The sequence below is a fragment of the Cyprinodon tularosa genome, unplaced genomic scaffold, assembly GCF_016077235.1.
Source record: "Cyprinodon tularosa strain WSP-4 unplaced genomic scaffold, ASM1607723v1 ctg537, whole genome shotgun sequence".
Classification (NCBI taxonomy): Eukaryota; Metazoa; Chordata; class Actinopteri; order Cyprinodontiformes; family Cyprinodontidae; genus Cyprinodon; species Cyprinodon tularosa.
In genome coordinates this window covers 1,198-20,277 of record NW_024039271.1, presented here as the reverse complement: position 1 = coordinate 20,277, position 19,080 = coordinate 1,198, and the positions used below count along the sequence as shown (strand labels likewise).

General features: G+C 46.0%; 1 protein-coding gene across 1 annotated transcript; it reads right to left on the bottom strand.

Moving 5' to 3' along the window:
* Positions 1–439: 439 nt before the first annotated feature.
* rab3gap1 (RAB3 GTPase activating protein subunit 1) lies at positions 440–17,976 on the bottom strand. Its single transcript, XM_038304530.1, has 24 exons — positions 17,891–17,976; positions 17,724–17,779; positions 15,377–15,455; positions 15,175–15,301; positions 13,902–13,980; positions 13,657–13,776; positions 12,983–13,148; positions 10,332–10,431; positions 10,172–10,253; positions 9,877–9,945; positions 8,556–8,629; positions 8,217–8,309; positions 7,596–7,768; positions 7,398–7,496; positions 5,955–6,127; positions 5,571–5,625; positions 5,162–5,488; positions 4,948–5,085; positions 4,628–4,855; positions 4,446–4,542; positions 2,400–2,503; positions 2,208–2,323; positions 2,022–2,124; positions 440–1,015 (listed from the first exon to the last, which is right to left on the bottom strand). The coding sequence occupies exons 1-24, from the start codon at positions 17,906–17,908 to the stop codon at positions 797–799; spliced, it is 2,895 nt and encodes a 964-aa protein (XP_038160458.1). The 5' UTR covers positions 17,909–17,976; the 3' UTR covers positions 440–796.
* Positions 17,977–19,080: the final 1,104 nt, after the last annotated feature.

Sequence of the window (19,080 nt, the reverse complement as noted above, 5' to 3'; positions counted from 1 at the left end):
TTCTGTATTCATTCTTTTCCTGCTTTGTGTGTCAACGTTCACGGTTGCTCAGCAACAGAGCATACGGTGGTAAAACCCGCCAAAGGGTAGACCTGGTCGAATTTACAGCCAAAACTCTTCCGGTCTCCTTATTTTCAAGGACTTCGAAGGATCCAGTCTAGGTAGACCCGTCCTAGGTTTTCGAACAGAGCCTATAACTTCTGTTTTGTCTGCATTCAGAAGCAGAAAGTTAAGAGTCATCCAGGTTTTTATGTCTTCAGACATGCCTGTAATCTATGTAATGGGTTAGCTTCATCTGGATTTATAGACAGATATAGCTGGGTATCATCAGCGTAACAATGGAAATTAATCCCATACTGTCTAATAATTCTCCTGATAAACCTGCAGGGTTTGTTCATCAGAGCATAATCCACGTTGAAGGAAAACACACCAACCCAAATCACTTTTGGTTTTTATTTCAGTTTTATTTTGATGTCAGTTTTACAGCTCAGGGTTCAGTAGCATCTCCTCCAGGTTTGCTCACAGTCTCTATTCCACCAACATCCCGTCTGGAGAACCAGAACATGAGGCTGACCTTAACGCTCCACTTCGAGGATCTCGTCTCTGACTCGGTTTGGTCTTAAATAAATCTGAATATGGAAGGAAGGTCCGGTTCCGATCCGAACCGTTTTATGAGAGCCAAGGCTGGAACCACGACTAAAGATAAAAACTTCATCCTAAAACCAACAAGGTCCATCCGGACCGACAGCGGCCCGTTAAAGCAGTAGAAGGTGCAACACGCCCAGAGAGACGGACGTTAGAAGAAGGAGGTGTCTGCAGAAAAGGCGCCCGCCAGTCTGAACTCGTCTTTCATCAGAACGCAGAACAGTCGCTGGGGCAGAGCCTTGGAGTACGGCGCTGGTCGGGGAACGCAGGTCCGCAGCAGAACCTCCCGACCCGCAGGAGGTGGGAAGTCTGGAACCTTCCTGCTTTCTTCTGCTTCCAGATCGTCGTCCGCTGGAGCCAAAAGAGCCGCCTGCAAAAAAACAGGAGGGAGAAGGTCGGACTGGAAATCAAAGGGACATCTAGACTGTAGCACCAGTAAAACCAGCAGCACTATTAGGAACATTGGAACCATTAAGACCAGTGGAACCTCTTGTTTCCCCAAGAACCAGACTCACATCTCCTTAAATCATGAAGGACCTGACAGAAAGCTGCCGTTCAACCATCTGGGTCCACAGACTCCATTATGGGGTGGATCCTGGTCTTCCAGGACCTGAACCTCCAGGGTCCGGTCCAGGCTGGACCTGTGATGCTGATGTTAGTCTGCAGTAACCTGCTGTAGCAGAACCTCAGTCTGGTTCCATGATAGGAAACCAATTGCTGAGTTGGATTTCAGAGGCTGGATCCTCCTAAGCCTAACCCTAACCCGGTCTACCTGGACAGGATCCTTCCAGGTCTCTAAAAAGAAGGAGGCTGGAAGAGTTTTGGCTGTGGATTCAAACAGGTTATATAAAATCGCACTTCCCATATTCACCACTGTTCGCCGCCATTTCCCCTTTTCCTCTAAACACGGATCAGCTGGGCTGCTTGGTGTCGCAATGAATCCTGCGAAAACCAAGGATAGCGAGGACACGGCGGACCCGTCCTTCCAAATGGGCAAAAAGAAGGACGCATTTATCGACCGCATGATGAGGAGTCTTGGAATCTAAAGAGACCTCGGCGCCGCGCTATGACATAATCAGCCGACCAATGTTTGGAGAACGCAGACGCTGGATTCGAATTCAGCAAATAAGTCCAGGTTCCTCAGGTGACAGGACCCAGAGAAAGGTCAGAGGTCACTACAGACGTCATGACCTTTAGCAGGAGGGAGGTCTCCACCAACCAGGAGGAAGAACCTCCTAGATAGACCACAACCTGCCCTAATGGTGGACTGAGCCAATCAGCACCAGCCTCTTGAAACAGAAGCGCCCAAGCTGCCAATGAGCGACCCGGGACAGATCTAACGCTGCATGGCGGCCTGACGGTGGATAGCGACTCACCCGCTGAGCGTTGATGAACAGCCTGTGGATGGTTCTGCCGATCCGGGCCTGTCCGGCTCCCATCACCTCCACCTCCGGTTCCTCCAGCAGGGAGGTGATGAACCTTGAACAAAGAGAACAGAGAGTTCTCCTCAGGAAGCTCTGCAGGTCCACGGCTCCTCATCGGGACTCGCAGGAGGAACTTACCGCTTCAGCTCCGCCGGACCTTCATTATCCTCTTCCTCATCCACAGCAAACTTGGCCTGGAGCGAACGCGCTTCAGCGATCGCCGTCTCCATGGCAACCAACTGGTTGATAAAATCCTGAAACAGTCGGACACGCATGAGGTCAGAACAGTGTCTAAGCCCTAGAGGGCCCCAAAGGTACTGCAGCACTGACCTCCACCTTCTTGTGGTCCCGGTTAGCGGCGTGCAGCAGCTTGTTAGCTTGGCTGGTTGCCTGTTGGAGGCTCTTTTCCACTGATGGGATGTTTTCCAGCGACTCTGGAGGACAGAGATGAAGAAAACCGTCACAGAGGATGAAAGTCCGTTTATTTCAAAGAAGAAGCACCACCAACCAACAGGGGGCAAACATCGGACGCTCTATAATGTTAGCAGGCCTGCTCTAAAGCACCTAAATTTGACCTTTGACCTGTTCTAACGAGGGTTGGCCAATTAACTGCATCTGCAATGAAATCACAATTTTCCAACCGCCGAGCCGCTCAGTTTAACAAGACTTAAGACGCTGACCTTCTCCCTCCAGCCCACAGGTGGCAGTATGATGTCTGACACCTGTGTGAGATCCCAGCATGGCAGCAGAAGAAAGCACTATTTCAAAACAACAGGAAACGGGAAGTCCTGGAAAATGGTCTCTGGAGCAGAAAGCTCTGAAGATCCGTAGAACCATGAAACGTCTCAGATGTTTCCTTCATCAGAACCAGAGTCGGCTCCAAACGGGCCTTAGAGTGCCCCCTCCAGGAAGCAGCTAGCTTCACCGCGCTGAAAACAAACGGCCATTTTATCAGGGAGGGGAGAAGAGGCAGAGCCTGGATTCAGGGTCAAAGTTCAGACTGGGGATAAAAATTATCAATTGATCACTGCATCGATTTTATTCTCCACGTTTATCATCCAGATCTTTGGAATTATAGGAATATCCCTGCATACAGTCTTTAAAACCTTAAAATAATATTAGAGGAAACAAAACTACGTTAAATAAGTTCTGCTGCTTCACCTGCAGAGAAACAAATCAGAAATATGAGAGAAAAAAAAAACTATCAAAATACCGGTAGTAAAAGCAGCAAAAATAACAGCTTATAAAAAGTAATAAAACAGTGAAAAGAGCCTCAAATGAAGGATTTCCCTTCAGTCTAAGGCAGCTTATCTGTTCTGATCTATTCACTGATTTCTAGAAGCAGCATCATGTTCGGTTTGTGTTTTAGCTGAAATGAATCTGCCGCCGTCATTAAAGGTCTGCAAACAGCTTTGTGCTGTCAGACTTTTTCAAAACCAGCTTCAGCTTCTTTCGGGAAGAAGCTCCTCCCCCTTCCGCCATGTTGGAACGTTGTGTGGAGCAGCAGGTACGGATCAGCAGATGATAAACTGAAGGCTGCTTCAGCAGCTAACCTGCTCCGCTAACCTCTGGGCAGTTGCTGATCGTTCAGCCATACGATGAGAGGGGAATTGCTTCCCTTTGCAGAGACTGAAAGGAATCACTGCTCTGATGTTCTGGAGGCTTTCAGGATCTATAGACGGCTACAGGGGTCCAATCTAACTGTTTTAGTTCTCACAGCCTACTCTAATGTGTTTCTATCAAACTGTTGATTCTCCTGTTAGAAAGCAGACACCAGCTAGCGCCGCCGCTCTGGCAGAACCGGTTCCAGTTAGCACAGGAGCTAAAGATGCTAACTGAAGGGGATTAGAGCCTCTTTGGTGCCTCCATGTTTGGTTTAACACCCTGTTGCTCTTGGGGGGGTTAAAGTCTACCTGCCCTGGTCAGCTGACCCTACAGGAAGAAACCGTCTCTGTGGGACCATCAGGAATCAGACAGAGGTGGTTTCCAGGGCAACAGCAGCATCCCTGCACTGACATGATCCTCCATCATGAGAAGAAGGCTTGGGGCAGTTGGCCCAGATGGCCCAGCTGGGAGGAACGTCAGCCTCGGATCTAAGGAGGACCAGAACGTGTGCTAAGAACAAGCTTTTGGGGTTCCTGCTAAAATCAATTAGTGGCTAAAAAGCAACATCAGATCCAGGATGGAGATAAAGGCTGAAGGTGGAGGAGGACCTGGAACCAGGCTGGAGCTGCTTCTGGCTCAGAATCTGCTCCAAACCAAGGAGGTCCCACTGAGTCCAGGAGGAGCTAGAAGATCCTGAAGGTTGCTGCTTCTGCTCTGGACTGGTTCCAGTTTGGACCCACCTCAGACGTCTAGATGATGGGCAGGTCTTACCTTCCTGCTTCAGCTTCAGGATGGCAGCATGAAGAATGCAGGGCAGCAGGTGATGAGCCAGGTCTGCAGGCTTCAGCATGGCCAGATAATGCAGCACCTGCAAAAAGGACAGCGTTTGACCTTTGACCCTGGATTCAGATCTACTTCCTGGAGAAGAACATCTGGTCAGAAGTTCATCTCACCTTCTCTGCCTCCTTGGTGTCATCAAACAGTCTCTTCTGGCGGCGCGCAGGCGTCACTCTGGCAGAGTCCCAGGCCTCCACCCACATGTTCCCTGGGATTTTCATTCGGGCGCTGAGTTCTCCTCTCAGGACCGTCTGCCCCGTCTCGTCCACCACTTCTTCTTCGACGTAGTCCCTGGGTGAGTACCAGCGGACAAAGTCCTCCAGGAGACAGCCGGGGTTGGCCGCCTGAGGAGGAGCACAGGTAGAGGCCTGGGTTCTACAGCCAGAGACCTGGGCTGGGTGGAGCATCACTGAACATCTACTGGGGGGGGGCTCACCTTAAAGGACTCCATATCTGAGAGCAGACAGGCGCTCTGCATCCGAGCACGCAGGTGGGTTCCTTCAGCTGATGTCCCCAACTTAGCCAGGACCTCCGACTGCTCCTCCAGCTGATCCTCCGTCATGGGCGCCGGTTCCTGAACAAACGGAGCCGCCGCAGTCAGACCCAACAGCAGCGCTCTACCTCCAGAGGAAGAAGCAGAGGGAGGCTACCTGAGTGACGGGAACATAGAGCGGCTCTGCAGACGCCAGCAGGGTCATGTTGTTGTAGGGGTGCAGACGGCCTTCTGCTTTCCCCTTACTGCCGTCCCTCCCCCCCTCGTTCTGGGACGCCTCCATGTCCCCCTGGTCACTCAGGCATTCAAAGAACTCGTCCTCGCTGTCGCTCCAGGAGTCCCAGGACTTTCCTCCAGAGCCCTCTCTGGTGGAGGAGGCGGAGGCTCGTCCTCCTGACGCCGGGCGCTCCCTCTCTCTGCTGCCCTCCTGAGCTTTACGAGCTTCATCTCTGCTCCTCTTCCTCTCTATGCAGCAGTTCAGCATCTGTCCACAATCAGAAGCATTTTAAACATGATGGGACGACCAGCAGAAAGTTCTCCATCTTTTTACGGAGCAGCTTCGCTACCTGGAGCTTCTGGTGCAGAAGACAACAGCGAAGGTCAGGAGGTCCAGCTGCTAACCTGCAGAGGAAGCAACACTTCATGTTAATCAGCATCTCCCTCCTTTGATGCCAAACATCACTGGTTTCCTCTCCACTGTCGCTACAAGCATGCTCAGTGTGAGGGATTGCTGAAGAGTCAATGAGTCGATGCAATCAGCTGGTTTTCCTTAGATAGAAAACTTTAAATCAATCTGACTGGATGATCTGGTGAACTGGAAAGAGACCTGAGATTGGAGCTATAGAAATAAACTGAATAGAATCGGTTCCAATCATGGTTTAATAATCTGCCATATTCAGCTCTCTGATTTCAGCTGTTTTAAAGCCTCGACGGTCCGTCTGTTAACCCACCCATAGATCAGGTAGTTGTTTTCCCAGCGGTAGCGCAGCTCCAGAACAAACTCCTGCCAGAGGTGGGTGACGGCAGGCAGGCCGCCGTAGCTGTAGTTGACCATGCAGAGACACAAGGCCAGGCGGTACGTCAGGCTGTCTGAAGGCGCCGACTTCAGGTGGAGGAACAGGTTCTAGAGAGAGAAATCAGGAACATTCAGAGAAACAACCACAGGGACCCAACTAGAGGGTCATGGTCAGAGACTAGAGTTAGAAGCCGAGCCCTGGCGCAGTCCTCCTTTAATATTAGTATTTTTCATCATTTGTGGCATTTAAATCCATAAAAGCAGAGTGGCTAGTCCATGTGACGTTCCTGGACTGATTGCTGAGCATCAGTGGGTGAAATACCTTCTAAACCAAGATGCATCCTGGACCTCTGTAGATGACGATGCTAAGGGCTAGCGGGGCTCCAGACGCAGGCTTGAAAAACTTATGAAGCAATGACAGAACATTGCAGCTATGATGGATGATAAACTAGAGCTGCGCAATATCAACATGAACGTCACTCAGAGTGTAAAGAAATGATTGATGGGAACAGACACCTTGGAAAAAAACTAGGCAGGAACTATGAACTACATGTCCAGAAAGTTCCATTAGATCCACAGGTTCTGGTCTCTGCTTCTCTCTGGGGAACCATCTTCAGCTTTCCCATCAGGAAGGTTTGGCTGCTTCTGATTGGACCAGCTTGGTCTTCTGACATCATCACTTCTACTTGCAGTATCAACTTGCTTCTAGGGCTAAATTAAAACGCTTTTCTTAAAAGCCACTTTATTCTTTGTCAACAATATTTTCTCTGCCTTTAATCTTTTATAATAAAAACAGAACAGCTGTTTAATTCTGGCCGATGGTTTTGTAATTAGAATATTACACTAGAAATTGTCAGCTGGGTTAATTGGTTAATCACTTTTAAAGAATAATCGTACCTGATACAGGAAAAGGTCAGTTCATTGAGCTCATCTTAAAACAACTTTACAATTTCCGGTTCAATGTTGTTTAAAAAAGAAGCTTTTTTTCTCCTCTTATGATGGCGGTTTCTGAACTAAGTGAAAATTGGCTTAAATAATCTGGGTCGACACATCTGGACAATGTGAAACCAGCGGGCATGGCAGTGTCCAGGAGGCGTGCTAAACTGGTTCCTTTATTACCTGATTCTATGGGCTTAGAGCAATAAAACCTGGATTTGACATCCCTGATATGACCCAGACCGTCTATGCAGCCGTAGTGGAAACAAGGCTGCAGTTTTAATTTAATGACTTGAACTGCGAATGCAGAAAAATAACATTCACTGCTTTCAGCACCACCCTCCAGCGGTCAGCAGGGATGGAACAGAACTGCTGCAGCTCATCTTGTTCGTGGTTCTCCTAGAGATACTGATAATTTCATGATGAAAGCAGGCAGACATACATCCTGTGAGCTCCGCTCCTGGTCCGTCTTCCTGGAGGAATTGGACGATGTGGTTTTCTCTCTGTCCGTCTTCTCCACTGCAGCATCAGGGAAGAGGAACTAAGAAAGGAAACACCTTTTCAATTCAGAGGACGCCTTCTTCACACCGACATGCTCTGAACCTCCTCCACAGGAGGAGCTTCCAAGACTTAAACATACCAGAAGAATGGAGTTGAGGACATCGGTGTTAAGTGGCGACTCGTCGATGTGGCGGCGGCGGCGAATGTGCTTCCGGGCGCTGTGGACCATGCTAGACACGGACAGTTTGCTGAGCGGGACGGGCGCTGCTGGCTCCGTCAGTTTGGACAAAGCAGAGCTGATGTCGCTGTTTTCTGCAGGGAGGAGATATAGAACATCTGGAGCCAAAGACCAGCAGGATCTGGACTCAATTAATTTCAAAGGTCTGGAACTCTGGACCCTTCAAGATCAAACTATCAAACGGTAAAGTTTAGATCTTTTCAAGTATGGTTGGTGAACTTTGGAAAATGTCCCAGAATCAATTGAGTTTGTGGTTTGGTCTCGAACCAGAACCCAGTACCAGACCATTGTTTTTTAAAATTAAAGACAGAAATCAGAACCCTGATGGAGAATCTACATCTACGTTGACATCCAGAGAGGGCTCAGAAAACTGAGCAGAGGGGAAGGTGTGGAAATTAAACGTATTTCCGTCCTTATCTTGGAGAAACTTCCAGACATTTCCAGAGACGTTGGCCTAATCCTTGGAAAAAACAAGAACCTTTTAAAGGTTCTGGATCTTTGTAGAGAATAAAGCAAACTGACCTGGGCCTTCTTCTTCAGCGTGGCTGCGACCCAGAACCTCCTCTGCTGACTCCTTCCGACAGCAAAGCTTAAAGAACTCGGTGATAAAGTCTCCTAGAAGAAAAACACCTGGTTGGTTTAACAGATCCACACAAATAAAGGCAGAACATAAAATCCAGATCAACTCCTTCAGCTATTAAAGGTTCATCGCAAGTAAAATAGTTTAACATCGTTTAAACTACATGTTCTGTGTAAACGCGTTTAGTTGCTATTCTACTGAAACATTTGAAGCATGCTGCAAAAAAAAGTTTAGAAATGACTGAAACACGGTTCGAAGCTGAGTGGGAACCAGTTACCTACCCAGTAAGCACTGAAGGTTGTCAGCTGTCCTGACTCGAACCGACCAGTGAGGAGCTTCCAGGGGGTCGAGGTCACTGTTGGATATCAGGAAATAAGGCTCAACAAACATCCATCACTCAACCCACAGAAGTCACAGTAATCCCCTGAACCCAACGAGGTCACAGCAATCCCCCTAAGCCCAACAAGGTCACAGCAATCCCCCTAAGCCCAACGAGGTCACAGCAATCCCCCTAAGCCCAACGAGGTCACAGCAATCCCCCTAAGCCCAACAAGGTCACAGCAATCCCCCTAAGCCCAACGAGGTCACAGCAATCCCCCTAAGCCCAACGAGGTCACAGCAATCCCCCTAAGCCCAACGAGGTCACAGCAATCCCTCCAAGCCCAACGAGGTCACAGCAATCCCTCCAAGCCCAACGAGGTCACAGCAATCCCCCTAAACCCAACGAGGTCACAGCAATCCCCCTAAACCCAACGAGGTCACAGCAATCCTCCTAAACCCAACGAGGTCACAGCAATCCCCCTAATCCCAACGAGGTCACAGCAATCCCCCAACCCCAACAAGGTCACAGCAATCCCCCTAAACCCAACGAGGTCAAAGCCATCCCACTTAACCCAACGAGGTCACAGCAATCCCCCTAAACCCAACGAGGTCACAGCAATCCCCCTAAACCCAACGAGGTCACAGCAATCCCCCAACTCCAACAAGGTCACAGCAATCCCCCTAAACCCAACGAGGTCAAAGCCATCCCACTTAACCCAACGAGGTCACAGTAATCCTTCCAAACCTAACAAGGTCACAGCAATCCCCCTAAACCCAACGAGGTCACAGCATTCCCCCTAACCCCAACGAGGACACAGCAATCCCCCTAAACCCAACAAGGTCAAAGCAATGCCCCTAAACCCAACAAGGTCAAAGCAATGCCCCTAAACCCAAACAAGGTCACAGCAATCCCTCTAAACCCAACAAGGTCAAAAAAAAACCCCCGTTAACCCAACGAGGTCACAGCAATCCCCCTAAACCCAACAAGGTCACAGCAATCCCCCTAAACCCAATGGGGTTTAAAATAAAAGCATAAAGGACGGGACTGAAGCTCACTGTGGTCCAAACATTTTCTGGCCTTGTGGCGAATGGAGCTCTGACATCATCTCACCTTATATGGCGAGTGTTCATTTCAGACCCTCCCTGCATCTACCTCAGACCTTCTACTGGCGCTGCCCCAGTCCTTCAGTAAAACCAGAACCCCAAGGCGTGGCGCGGTACCGGGTCGGGTCGTGATGACCAGAGAGGCTGGTCCTTTAAGCAATCATCTCATCCACTCACCTGTAGACGTCGTTGTCCACAACGATGCCCTCCACGAGGTGAGGCCAGGTGGCGGCCAGGTGGAGTTCGCTTCAAAACAAAAGAAAACTAATTTATTTTACACAGAAGCACCTCTGACCTATGATGTCAACATGATGTCATCATGGTGTCAATGATTTAATTTAATTTCCTCTGGGGCTCAAATTAAATGACTAATGCCATCCATGATGACTGTCGATAAAGTTCTAATCAGAACCTTTCTAGTCCCGCCTACTGAGCTTTCACTCCATTTGGTTACTGATCTGAGATCTGCTACCTGATTGGTTCCTCACAGGCTCCAAAGGGAAGGTTTCCAAATTCCACTCCTCCCACTTCGCCTCCAAGCAGGGTATCAAAGTCTGACAGAACCAAACAGAGAAAACAAGTTTAGACCAGGTTCTGTCACCCCCAGGTGACCCGAAGACGGTGGTTCCTACCTGGAGGCTGCTGAGGCCACGAAGACTGCTGCCAATCCTGGAGAATGTAGGTGTAGCGAATGGAGATGTCGACGGGCGGAAGAGGGAGCAGGTTACAGCCCTGAAGCAGACAGAGAGACAGAGACTGAGGAATGGACCTGGAGCCCCGGTCCTCCTGACTGGCACTGACATTCCCCCGTCCTGCTCTCCCTTTATCATTATGACGTTATTCATTTATTCATTATCTCCTCTCTTTCATCTTTTCTCCTTTTTTTCTGTTTTTCCTCTTCTGTTCTACTTACATTGCATATATATATAATCTCCTTGAATAATTATTATAGAGCAATTTATATGCATAAATCAAATGGAACACTATGGCGATAGCTGTACTGCTTCACTTGTGAAAGTAAAATCTGTTGGTCTCTTTTTGGCATCAAGACAATTATTCTTATTTCCACATCGCCAGACAGGACACTGTAAAAAAAAAAAAAAAAAAGTCAGCCGTCCAGTAAAGTGTGTTCAGGTGCGTCTGATGCTTCTGCTGCTCCTGTGTTCAATGCCAGAGAGCAGCTTTTCTATATTTGCAGTGATAAGCGGGTAAAAAGTAGTTTGAATCTATTTTGAAGTCACTGAAAATCCCCAGCAGCAGCTTCCTCAGGCGTGCGTTTTCCAGGTATGTACCAGTGTAGACTTTCCTACAGCCATTGCTAATAAATAGACATATATTTTAACATCCGTGCTTTCTAGATTAAAGGTATAGTGGATAAAATTCTTTTAAAACCTAAACCTAAGGTATTTCACGGTTGGTGGATGAGGAACCTGAATCACTTCCTGTCTGGAGGATAAATATGGCGGCACCCTGCCACAGCCAACAGAGGGTGGTTGTTGTGATGTTTCCGTGGCAACAGCAGCAGAGATGATGAGGTTTAATAAGTTTTTATTAAAATATTTATCCATCCATCCATTTTCTTACATACTTAATACCAAGCGGGGTTGCAAAGGGTGCTGGTGCCTTTTGGACTGTGGGAGGAAGCCGGAGTACCCGGAGAGAATCGAGGCATGCTCAGGGAGAACATGCAAATTCTATGCAGAAAGACCCTGGGCCGGGAATCGAACCCAGAACCTTCTTGCTGCAAGGCAGCAGTGCTACCCACTGAGACACTAAGCAGCCCTAAAATATTTATTTATCTATGATTTCACTGAAGACTCCTAGATGACTTGATGAGACACATTTTCTCTTTACCTCATAAAACAATCTAGTTCTGAAAAGAGAAGGAAATATGTACTTATCCTCTTTAATGTTAGAATATTAGGGATAGAACGGTTCACAAAATCCACGGTTCGGTTCGGTTCACGGTTTCGTGGTCACGGTTTTTGGTTCGGTATATGTTGATTGTAACACCGAAATCCCATAAAAATTTATGAAATTAATGAAAAATAAAAAATAAATTAAAGAATTGTAATTACTTTTAATGATCCGCGGAAACCCTGGATCATTTCCGTATGTTTTGCTGCTTTGAATTTAATCATCTCGCGCATGCTCTCTACGATCTCAAAGGAGCTCAGAGGGGAGCGGACGGGAGCCACAGTGGGGGCTGTAGGCTTTGCTTTGAGCAGCCAGTCTGGAGCGCAGCGGGGGGGAGAGGAGCGCTGACGGAGTATGTGGGATTTCAAGGTTAGCCTGACATGTTAGTTGTGTTGCTGTTAGCGTAAACAAAACGTGTTGCACAATGCTTGCACACTGCTGCACTTTTATCCACAACTTTCTTTCCGCCGTCATCATAGGTCACTCTAAATGCAAAGTGGTCCCATACAGCAGACCTATAAAGTGCTGCTGGTGCGTCTTCCAACTCCTGTTCTTTCCCACTCGCCATACCGACACAATTCTCCACAACAACTGATTTTTTTCTGCTACACCCGGCTACGCAGCTTCGCTTCTTCTTCTTCTTGTTTACTACTGGTGATTGGCTTTGGTCGCAGTACCGCCACCTTCTGCTCTGGAGTGTAATCGCATCCTCTGAGAAAAAGGAGCAGCGCATGAACCGAACGAAACACACGCGAACCGAACCGAGACAGTCGAACCGAACAGTTCGGACGGTTTTCATAAACCGTTCCATCCCTATAGAATATTGATGTGCAGAATTAACCACAAAAACTTTAAATGCTTTGAATATTCACCTGGAAGTATTTCCGCTGCCACCATCTATATTAGAAGAAAAAAATGGCCCCCCACCTAGCTCCGCCCTTGGGCAGCAGGATAATAAAAACGAACATGTTCTGCCGGCAGGTTTCTACATTTAAAGTTAATTTAGGCGTTAATAAACTGTTTCAGAAGAGTGATCATAGCGCTCTTCATCAGCAGTGCCGTCTGTCTCCCTGATCAGCTTCTCTGATTGGTTGATGCGGCGCGTGCAGCAGCTGCTGCCTTCGCAACGCATCACGCACCTCATGAGCATCTGAGGTGCGTGATGCGTTGCTCTAGACGCTGCAAGACCTTTAGATGCTTGTAAGCCTGCTGCTTCTGCTGCCTGAAGTGCATGCGGTCTGAGCGTAGCTTAAGACCTTTTCAGGGCAGTGAATGAACGTGGTCAGAATGAAAACGGTGCTCTGACAAAATAAAAGTGCCAACAGTGGGTTTGGTTGGGCCCCCAGGTTTGGGATCCTCTACTCACTATTTTAGACTTGAAGATGTCCAGGAGCCCAGACAGGTGGTTATATTGGCTCGGCACCTTGCGCAGATGGACGATCTCAAAGTCGGTGCGAACTCCCGGGCCTTGGCACTCTCCTGCATAAATCCGTCTCCACTTCTGCTGGATCTGAACAAACATGGGGACCTGACTGGACCAGAGCAGGACAGAGGCTGCTGTTAAAACTCATCCCAGCATCATTACAATCTGCCACGTCTGCTTAGAGAAGATTACAGATTATCTGATAATCTTTCCTGAATCAATGAGCAGAAACAGGTCAGATGTTCAGCTAGAAGCTAAACCTGCAGTCGGATTTAAACTTCAGCTCCTTTGGTTTCATATCTAGATATTAAATACTCTAAAACTAAATATTATGAAAATAAATACTAAGGAACTAATAATAGAATATTTAAACACATTTCTTAAACAAATATGATATTCAAAATACATACTCTAAAGTAATAATGTAGCACTTTATTTCGTTTCTTAAAATAATTAAGATTATTCTAAAACAAATATTTAAATAATTGATCCTATTTAAAGAGGCGCTCCGGCCTCGACATGGCACTGGGGTCAAAGGTCAGGGACCCCCAGAGACAGTCTGATATCTATGTGCAGAAGCTCTAGATGACAAACAGGAAGTGATGTTTTCTACCCACCAGCCGCTGTTGGTCAGCGACATGGAGACGGAGCTGAGCAGCAGGTTGCATTTGGACTCGCTGATGATGGCCTCACAGTTTGCTCCAGGGCTGATCACCACAAACTCCCGCAGGCCGAACCTGCCCACAGATGGAACCAGAAGGGAGAACTTTGCAGCTAAATATTCAGTTTCTGTTTGGTTTTCTGCTTTTTGTTGGTTGTAGATAAAAATTCTAAATCTGCAATAAAAATCAAGGAAACTCACCACCTGACCAGACAGTGGGCTCTGGGAGGGAAGTCGTTGCTCATGCACAGTAGATCATGCATGGCCGGTTGCAGAGTCTCTGAGCAAAATGAAACCAACATTTCATGAGTGGATCGGCTTCGTGACAGATGTGAGTCAAAGCGCCGCAAAACAATGATGAGCATTTAATTGGATCCTGGAGGGGCGGTTCACTAACTGGAATCTTTCCAAAAACCAGTAAACTGGAGTCATTCTGAAGGGATTCATTCATAGGAACGAATCCTCTGAGTGAACTGACTGAATCGGATCAGTGGATCCTTCCTCTGCTGAGCGGTTCCTTTTGGAGCTCAGATGAAGCGGATCCTTCAGGCTCTGAAGAATCAGCTCTACTAGCAGTAGGCTCAGAAGAACTGCTCCCCATCAGTTCTTCCCACCACTAAAGCTCCGCCCCCCTCGTGTGGGTGCTGAAGCCCCGCCTCCTTTAAACAAAGGGTCTGAACACAGAGCATAAAGGTACTGATCCGTCATAAAAAACGTCCTCCTCCCCATTAGCCAGACTGGATCAGACCGGCTTTAGCAGCATCTTCCTCCACTGCAGATGTTCCAACCGACACGGGCCGTTTCTCGATTCACTAGAACACGAGTCCGGACAGATAGTCTGGAGTCTGCGAGAACGGGAGCATGCAGAATAAATCTGGGTCAAACAGAAGCCTACTGATGACATCACCACATTCAAAGCTAGTCTGTTATTAATAGTCTCTAGATTATAATAAATTATTACTTTTTTTTCATTTAGTGGAGGAATAATCACAAACACAAATCAAATGAATATTTTGCCAAACAATCAAACCTCGATCAGAGCAAGCGGTACTTTACACACAGCTATGCAGAGAGAGGGCTAATACTGACGGGCTAGCGTTAGCCCTGGCCGCTGCAGACGGGGTAAAGTTAGCCATTAAGCCATTAAGTTACAAGAAGAGAACTTTTAAACTAATACTCTGAGTTGCTGCCGCAGTGCATGCTAGGACAGCTGACTGTCTGGAGAATGAACAAGTCTGCTCTGATGCATGCTGGGTAAAGAGGGAGGGGCGAGAACAACATCCTGGGACCTGCTGTTCTAGTGAATTGGAACACTGCTAGGGCTGGTGATGTTTCATGAGCACACAATGAAGCACAAGAACACAGACTGAGAAACGGCCGGAGTCAACAGGGCTACAGCCTGACCACGTCTCCATGGAGACGCATTCAGATCACTGAGGTGAAGGACACTAGTGGACATCAGTTAGTGACAGACCTTCTTCGCTCCTTCCATCTTCCTGTTGGCCTTCTTCTTTCAGGAAGTGGTGGGTGATGTGGAACTTGAAGTCAGCAAAGTGAACGTTGTGCGACTGCTCCCCCCAGCTGCCGCTGACGAATGCTCCCTGTGTCGACAGAGCAACAGCCCAGAATGACTTACAGCAGAGGAACGGTTGTCATGACTTTAGCAACCAGGTCACCTTTCCTGGAGACGATTTCCCCACGTAGCTCTCAGTCAGCTTCCACTCGTTCAGGACCTCCTCTACTCTGGACACAAACCTGCAGACCAACAGCAGAGTTACGCTTCGGATTTAGCTCATCATCTCTGCTGCTGTTGCCACGGAAACATCACAACAACCACCCTCTGCTGGCTGTGGCAGGGTGCCGCCATATTTATCCTCCAGACAGGAAGTGATTCAGGTTCCTCATCCACCAACCGTGAAATACCTTAGGTTTAGGTTTCCTCCAAACGTCTGGTGGGAACTTTTGTTTCCGTTTGACAGAACTTTATCGGCGAAATTATCCTGTTTACCTGATTCCAGCTAACCCGGATCCTATTAACCTGGATCCTTGATCCCGCTATCCCGGATCCCGCTAACCTGGGTCCTGTTAACCTTTAGTTGATCCCAGTGAGGGAGTCATATCCTCCGCCTTGCAAAAAAATACGAAGCTCTTTATGCCCTCGATTTATTTTAACAGGTTTTCCACAGATGAGCAAGATAATATTATGCCCTAACTCTGAAATGACAAACATTTCCTCGCTGGTAGTGTTTTGTGATGAGTTGCTTATTTGTCCTTCTAATTCTACCAGTGAAGCAAACAATTTAGACTAACAGTAAAAACAAAATTATACTCTACTGGCAGTAACTTGAAAAACATGAATGATTTAAAGTTGTTCTGCTTGCAAACCAAAAAATGTGGCGTCCTGAAAACAATAGAAGGAATAAGATGACAGCTGACTGCATGAACATGGTCACACATCATGACGGGTTCACAACTGCGGCATGAAAAATAATCAACAATAACAATAAAAAATTTAAAGTAGCCTACTGCAACCCTAATTGAGGATAAGATGATAACATCCAAACAACCTCCCAGCTGATGGAGGGTTTTACAGCCCATATTCCTCCAGATCCCGCTGGATCACAAGTTAATCTGTGAGATTCTGACTTTTTCAGATCCTATTTGATCCCCGAACAGAAATTACTCATAGTATTTCACATTATCCACAGACAACAGACGTGTGTTGGATAGATCTTACACCAGGATAAATTAGATCATTCATTCTGACCCGTTTGTTTACTTTTGCTGCATTTTGATCAGGCAACCACGCAGCCACCTAATCTCTTCAAACAGCTGTGCTGTGGACCACGTTTGTCACAAATTAATCTAGTTCATCATTTAAGAATATCTGCATTTTTCTACAAGAACTAATATCAAGCAGCCACGGCGACTCATACCCAGCTGCTAACTCTGGGATTTAAATTCTTCTGTGAAAACAGAAAAAGTTAAGTTTCCGCATCTGATACAGTTCATCATACAGCAGAGTTTTGGATCCACTAAAATAAAAACACCGTAGTAGAGACTTGGATTTGTGTCCAAACAGGAGAATCAAGGAAACATGAGCGCATGGATTATAATAACAAGAAAATAACTTTGTGTCATAATTTGAAAAATAAAGTGGGAATAGTTGTAGGGGGGAGAAGCCAGATTGTTCAGTTTGCAGTCAGTTTTTCCTGAAAAGGTGCTGCTTAAACAGATGTGTTGCTTTCTGAATGACAGGCCTCATTAATTTATTTATATTTACATTCAGGGATTTATAAAGTGAGCGGACTGTCTCCTACAAGCTGCAGGTTTTCATTTACAGTTTATGGTTCAGCAGGAGAAATGACTCCATGTGAGACAAACTTTTATTTGGATTTTTCTTTACACTTGCGGCTGTTCTCTGTGTGGGATGCTTTGCACTAACTGCTTTTCTGTAGATACAAGTTATTTGCCACATCGATCTAATCTGAAAAAAACAAAACAGAAATTCATTATTAGATATGTCGGTTGATTTTTTGGCGAACAGTTTTGTTATGTTAGGAATATTTTTATCAGGCATCAACACAGCCACCTAAGCTTCAGTAACATCCGCGGTGAGCAGAGCTCATTCTAACCAGTTAATCTGTCACACCTGCGCTCGGGGCAGCAAATCCAGATGTTACACATTTACGGATCTCACACGGCAGAAGTGTAGCAAAAATCTGGTGTGTAAAGAGAGCAAACCGAGAAACCGCTGGACTTGTAACCAATGATTTGTCTGTATTTCTGGGTCTTGAAGCGAAAATACTTCAGACAGAAGTGTCTCTGTGTTTGTTTACAGATTGATCTACACATTTGTAAATCTTAATACAGATTTGTGGATTTCTTTTTTTATAAATTTGCAAACCGGATTAGGCACACAGTAGTTTTGCACAGTTGCAGATTGTTTTATAGACACACAAATCTCCTCACACATTTGCAAATAATAAAGCATCAGTTTTGGCCCCATATCCTTTAGCTCACCGTTCCCACTCTGAAGCGGTGGTAAAGTCCGTGATCTCAAACACCTCCGACTCCGGCTGGGAGAACAGAAGAGGAGAAGATAAGGAGAAGGAAAGGAGAAGGAAATGTTGACGTTAATTCCTGCAGCAGGAAGCTGTAACTGAGCCTCAGTAATACAGCAAACCTACATCGTTGTCAGCCGCCATGTTGAAGCGCTTCTGTTTTCCTCCTTCTTCTTCTTCTTAGTTGTTGCAGCGGCGCGTTGCTGCCCCCCTCTGGTCAGAGGGTGTCATCCACTGATCTCTATTTATTCACCGGATTGCTGATAGAACCTGCTTCTAATTCCTTACAAATAATATAGTTTGGTTTATATATTAATGAAAAAGGTGGAATTCTTAGTTAATACTTTGATGATTATAACCAAATATTATATCCATAAATCTCGTTATGCAAAATGCTCCCTCTCATTCTCTGCTCTCAAAAACAAACTTTCCTCCTTCAACCGATGTCTGAAGAAGATGCAGGACCTTAAAGCAAATAAATTGTCCGATTTATTGGAAAAATTTCAGTTAGTCCCCTCTTCTAAATAATTCATTTTTTTTCTCTTCCTTGTTCTAGCCTGTAATTTTTTATTGGAGTTAATAGGAGTTGTGATCTTATTTGTTTCTTGTAATGTTCAATATTGACGTATTGTTGAATTTGTCATTGATATTCTGTTTTTTTTTTCAATAATAAAAAAAAAGAACCTGCCGCCATCTTGGTACTCCCCACTCTCGCGCCATAAAAACGCCTGTGATGTAATTACCATAACAGTGTAATCAATACAGGTATATTATATTTAAATTATTAATTTAGCAGTTTTTGGACATCATCAGATAGTATGTAATATTCTTATTACCTGACTACAGTATTTTATGCCCCATTAACACTTATTTTATTGTGATGGTTTGTATAATATGTTATATTACATGATTTATAGACTTCATTGACTTCATAATGACTATTCAATGTGATGGGCCTATTTATTTATTTATTTATTAAGTTAAAGTTAATCTACTGATGCTACCAAAGAGCCAGTCTGTTTCAAAGTGATGAATTTATCTTTATTTTAAGAGTCTAAAGTCCATGAAAATGAGAACATCATGGTTGTTTGATTGTTTACATTCCAACCGGTCTAACTAGGGAGTACCAATATGGTGGCCAGTGGTTTCACAGCACTGTCTCCTACCAACTATTTTTTTTTTTTATTGCAAAAAAGAACATACAAGAACAATAAGAACAGTATAGAACATTATTAATTACAAACAAATACAACATCAAAGGGCTTTATAAAACAGCAATTTTACTGTGTCATTATCAAATCTGTGCTCGAGGGTTG

Coding starts and splice junctions, on each gene's coding strand:
- rab3gap1 (XM_038304530.1), bottom strand. Junction 15,456..17,723: donor ACCGCTTCAGAGTGGGAACG/GTGAGCTAAAGG, acceptor GTTGGTCTGCAG/GTTTGTGTCCAGAGTAGAGG. Junction 2,504..4,445: donor CCTGAAGCTGAAGCAGGAAG/GTAAGACCTGCC, acceptor TCTGTCCTCCAG/AGTCGCTGGAAAACATCCCA.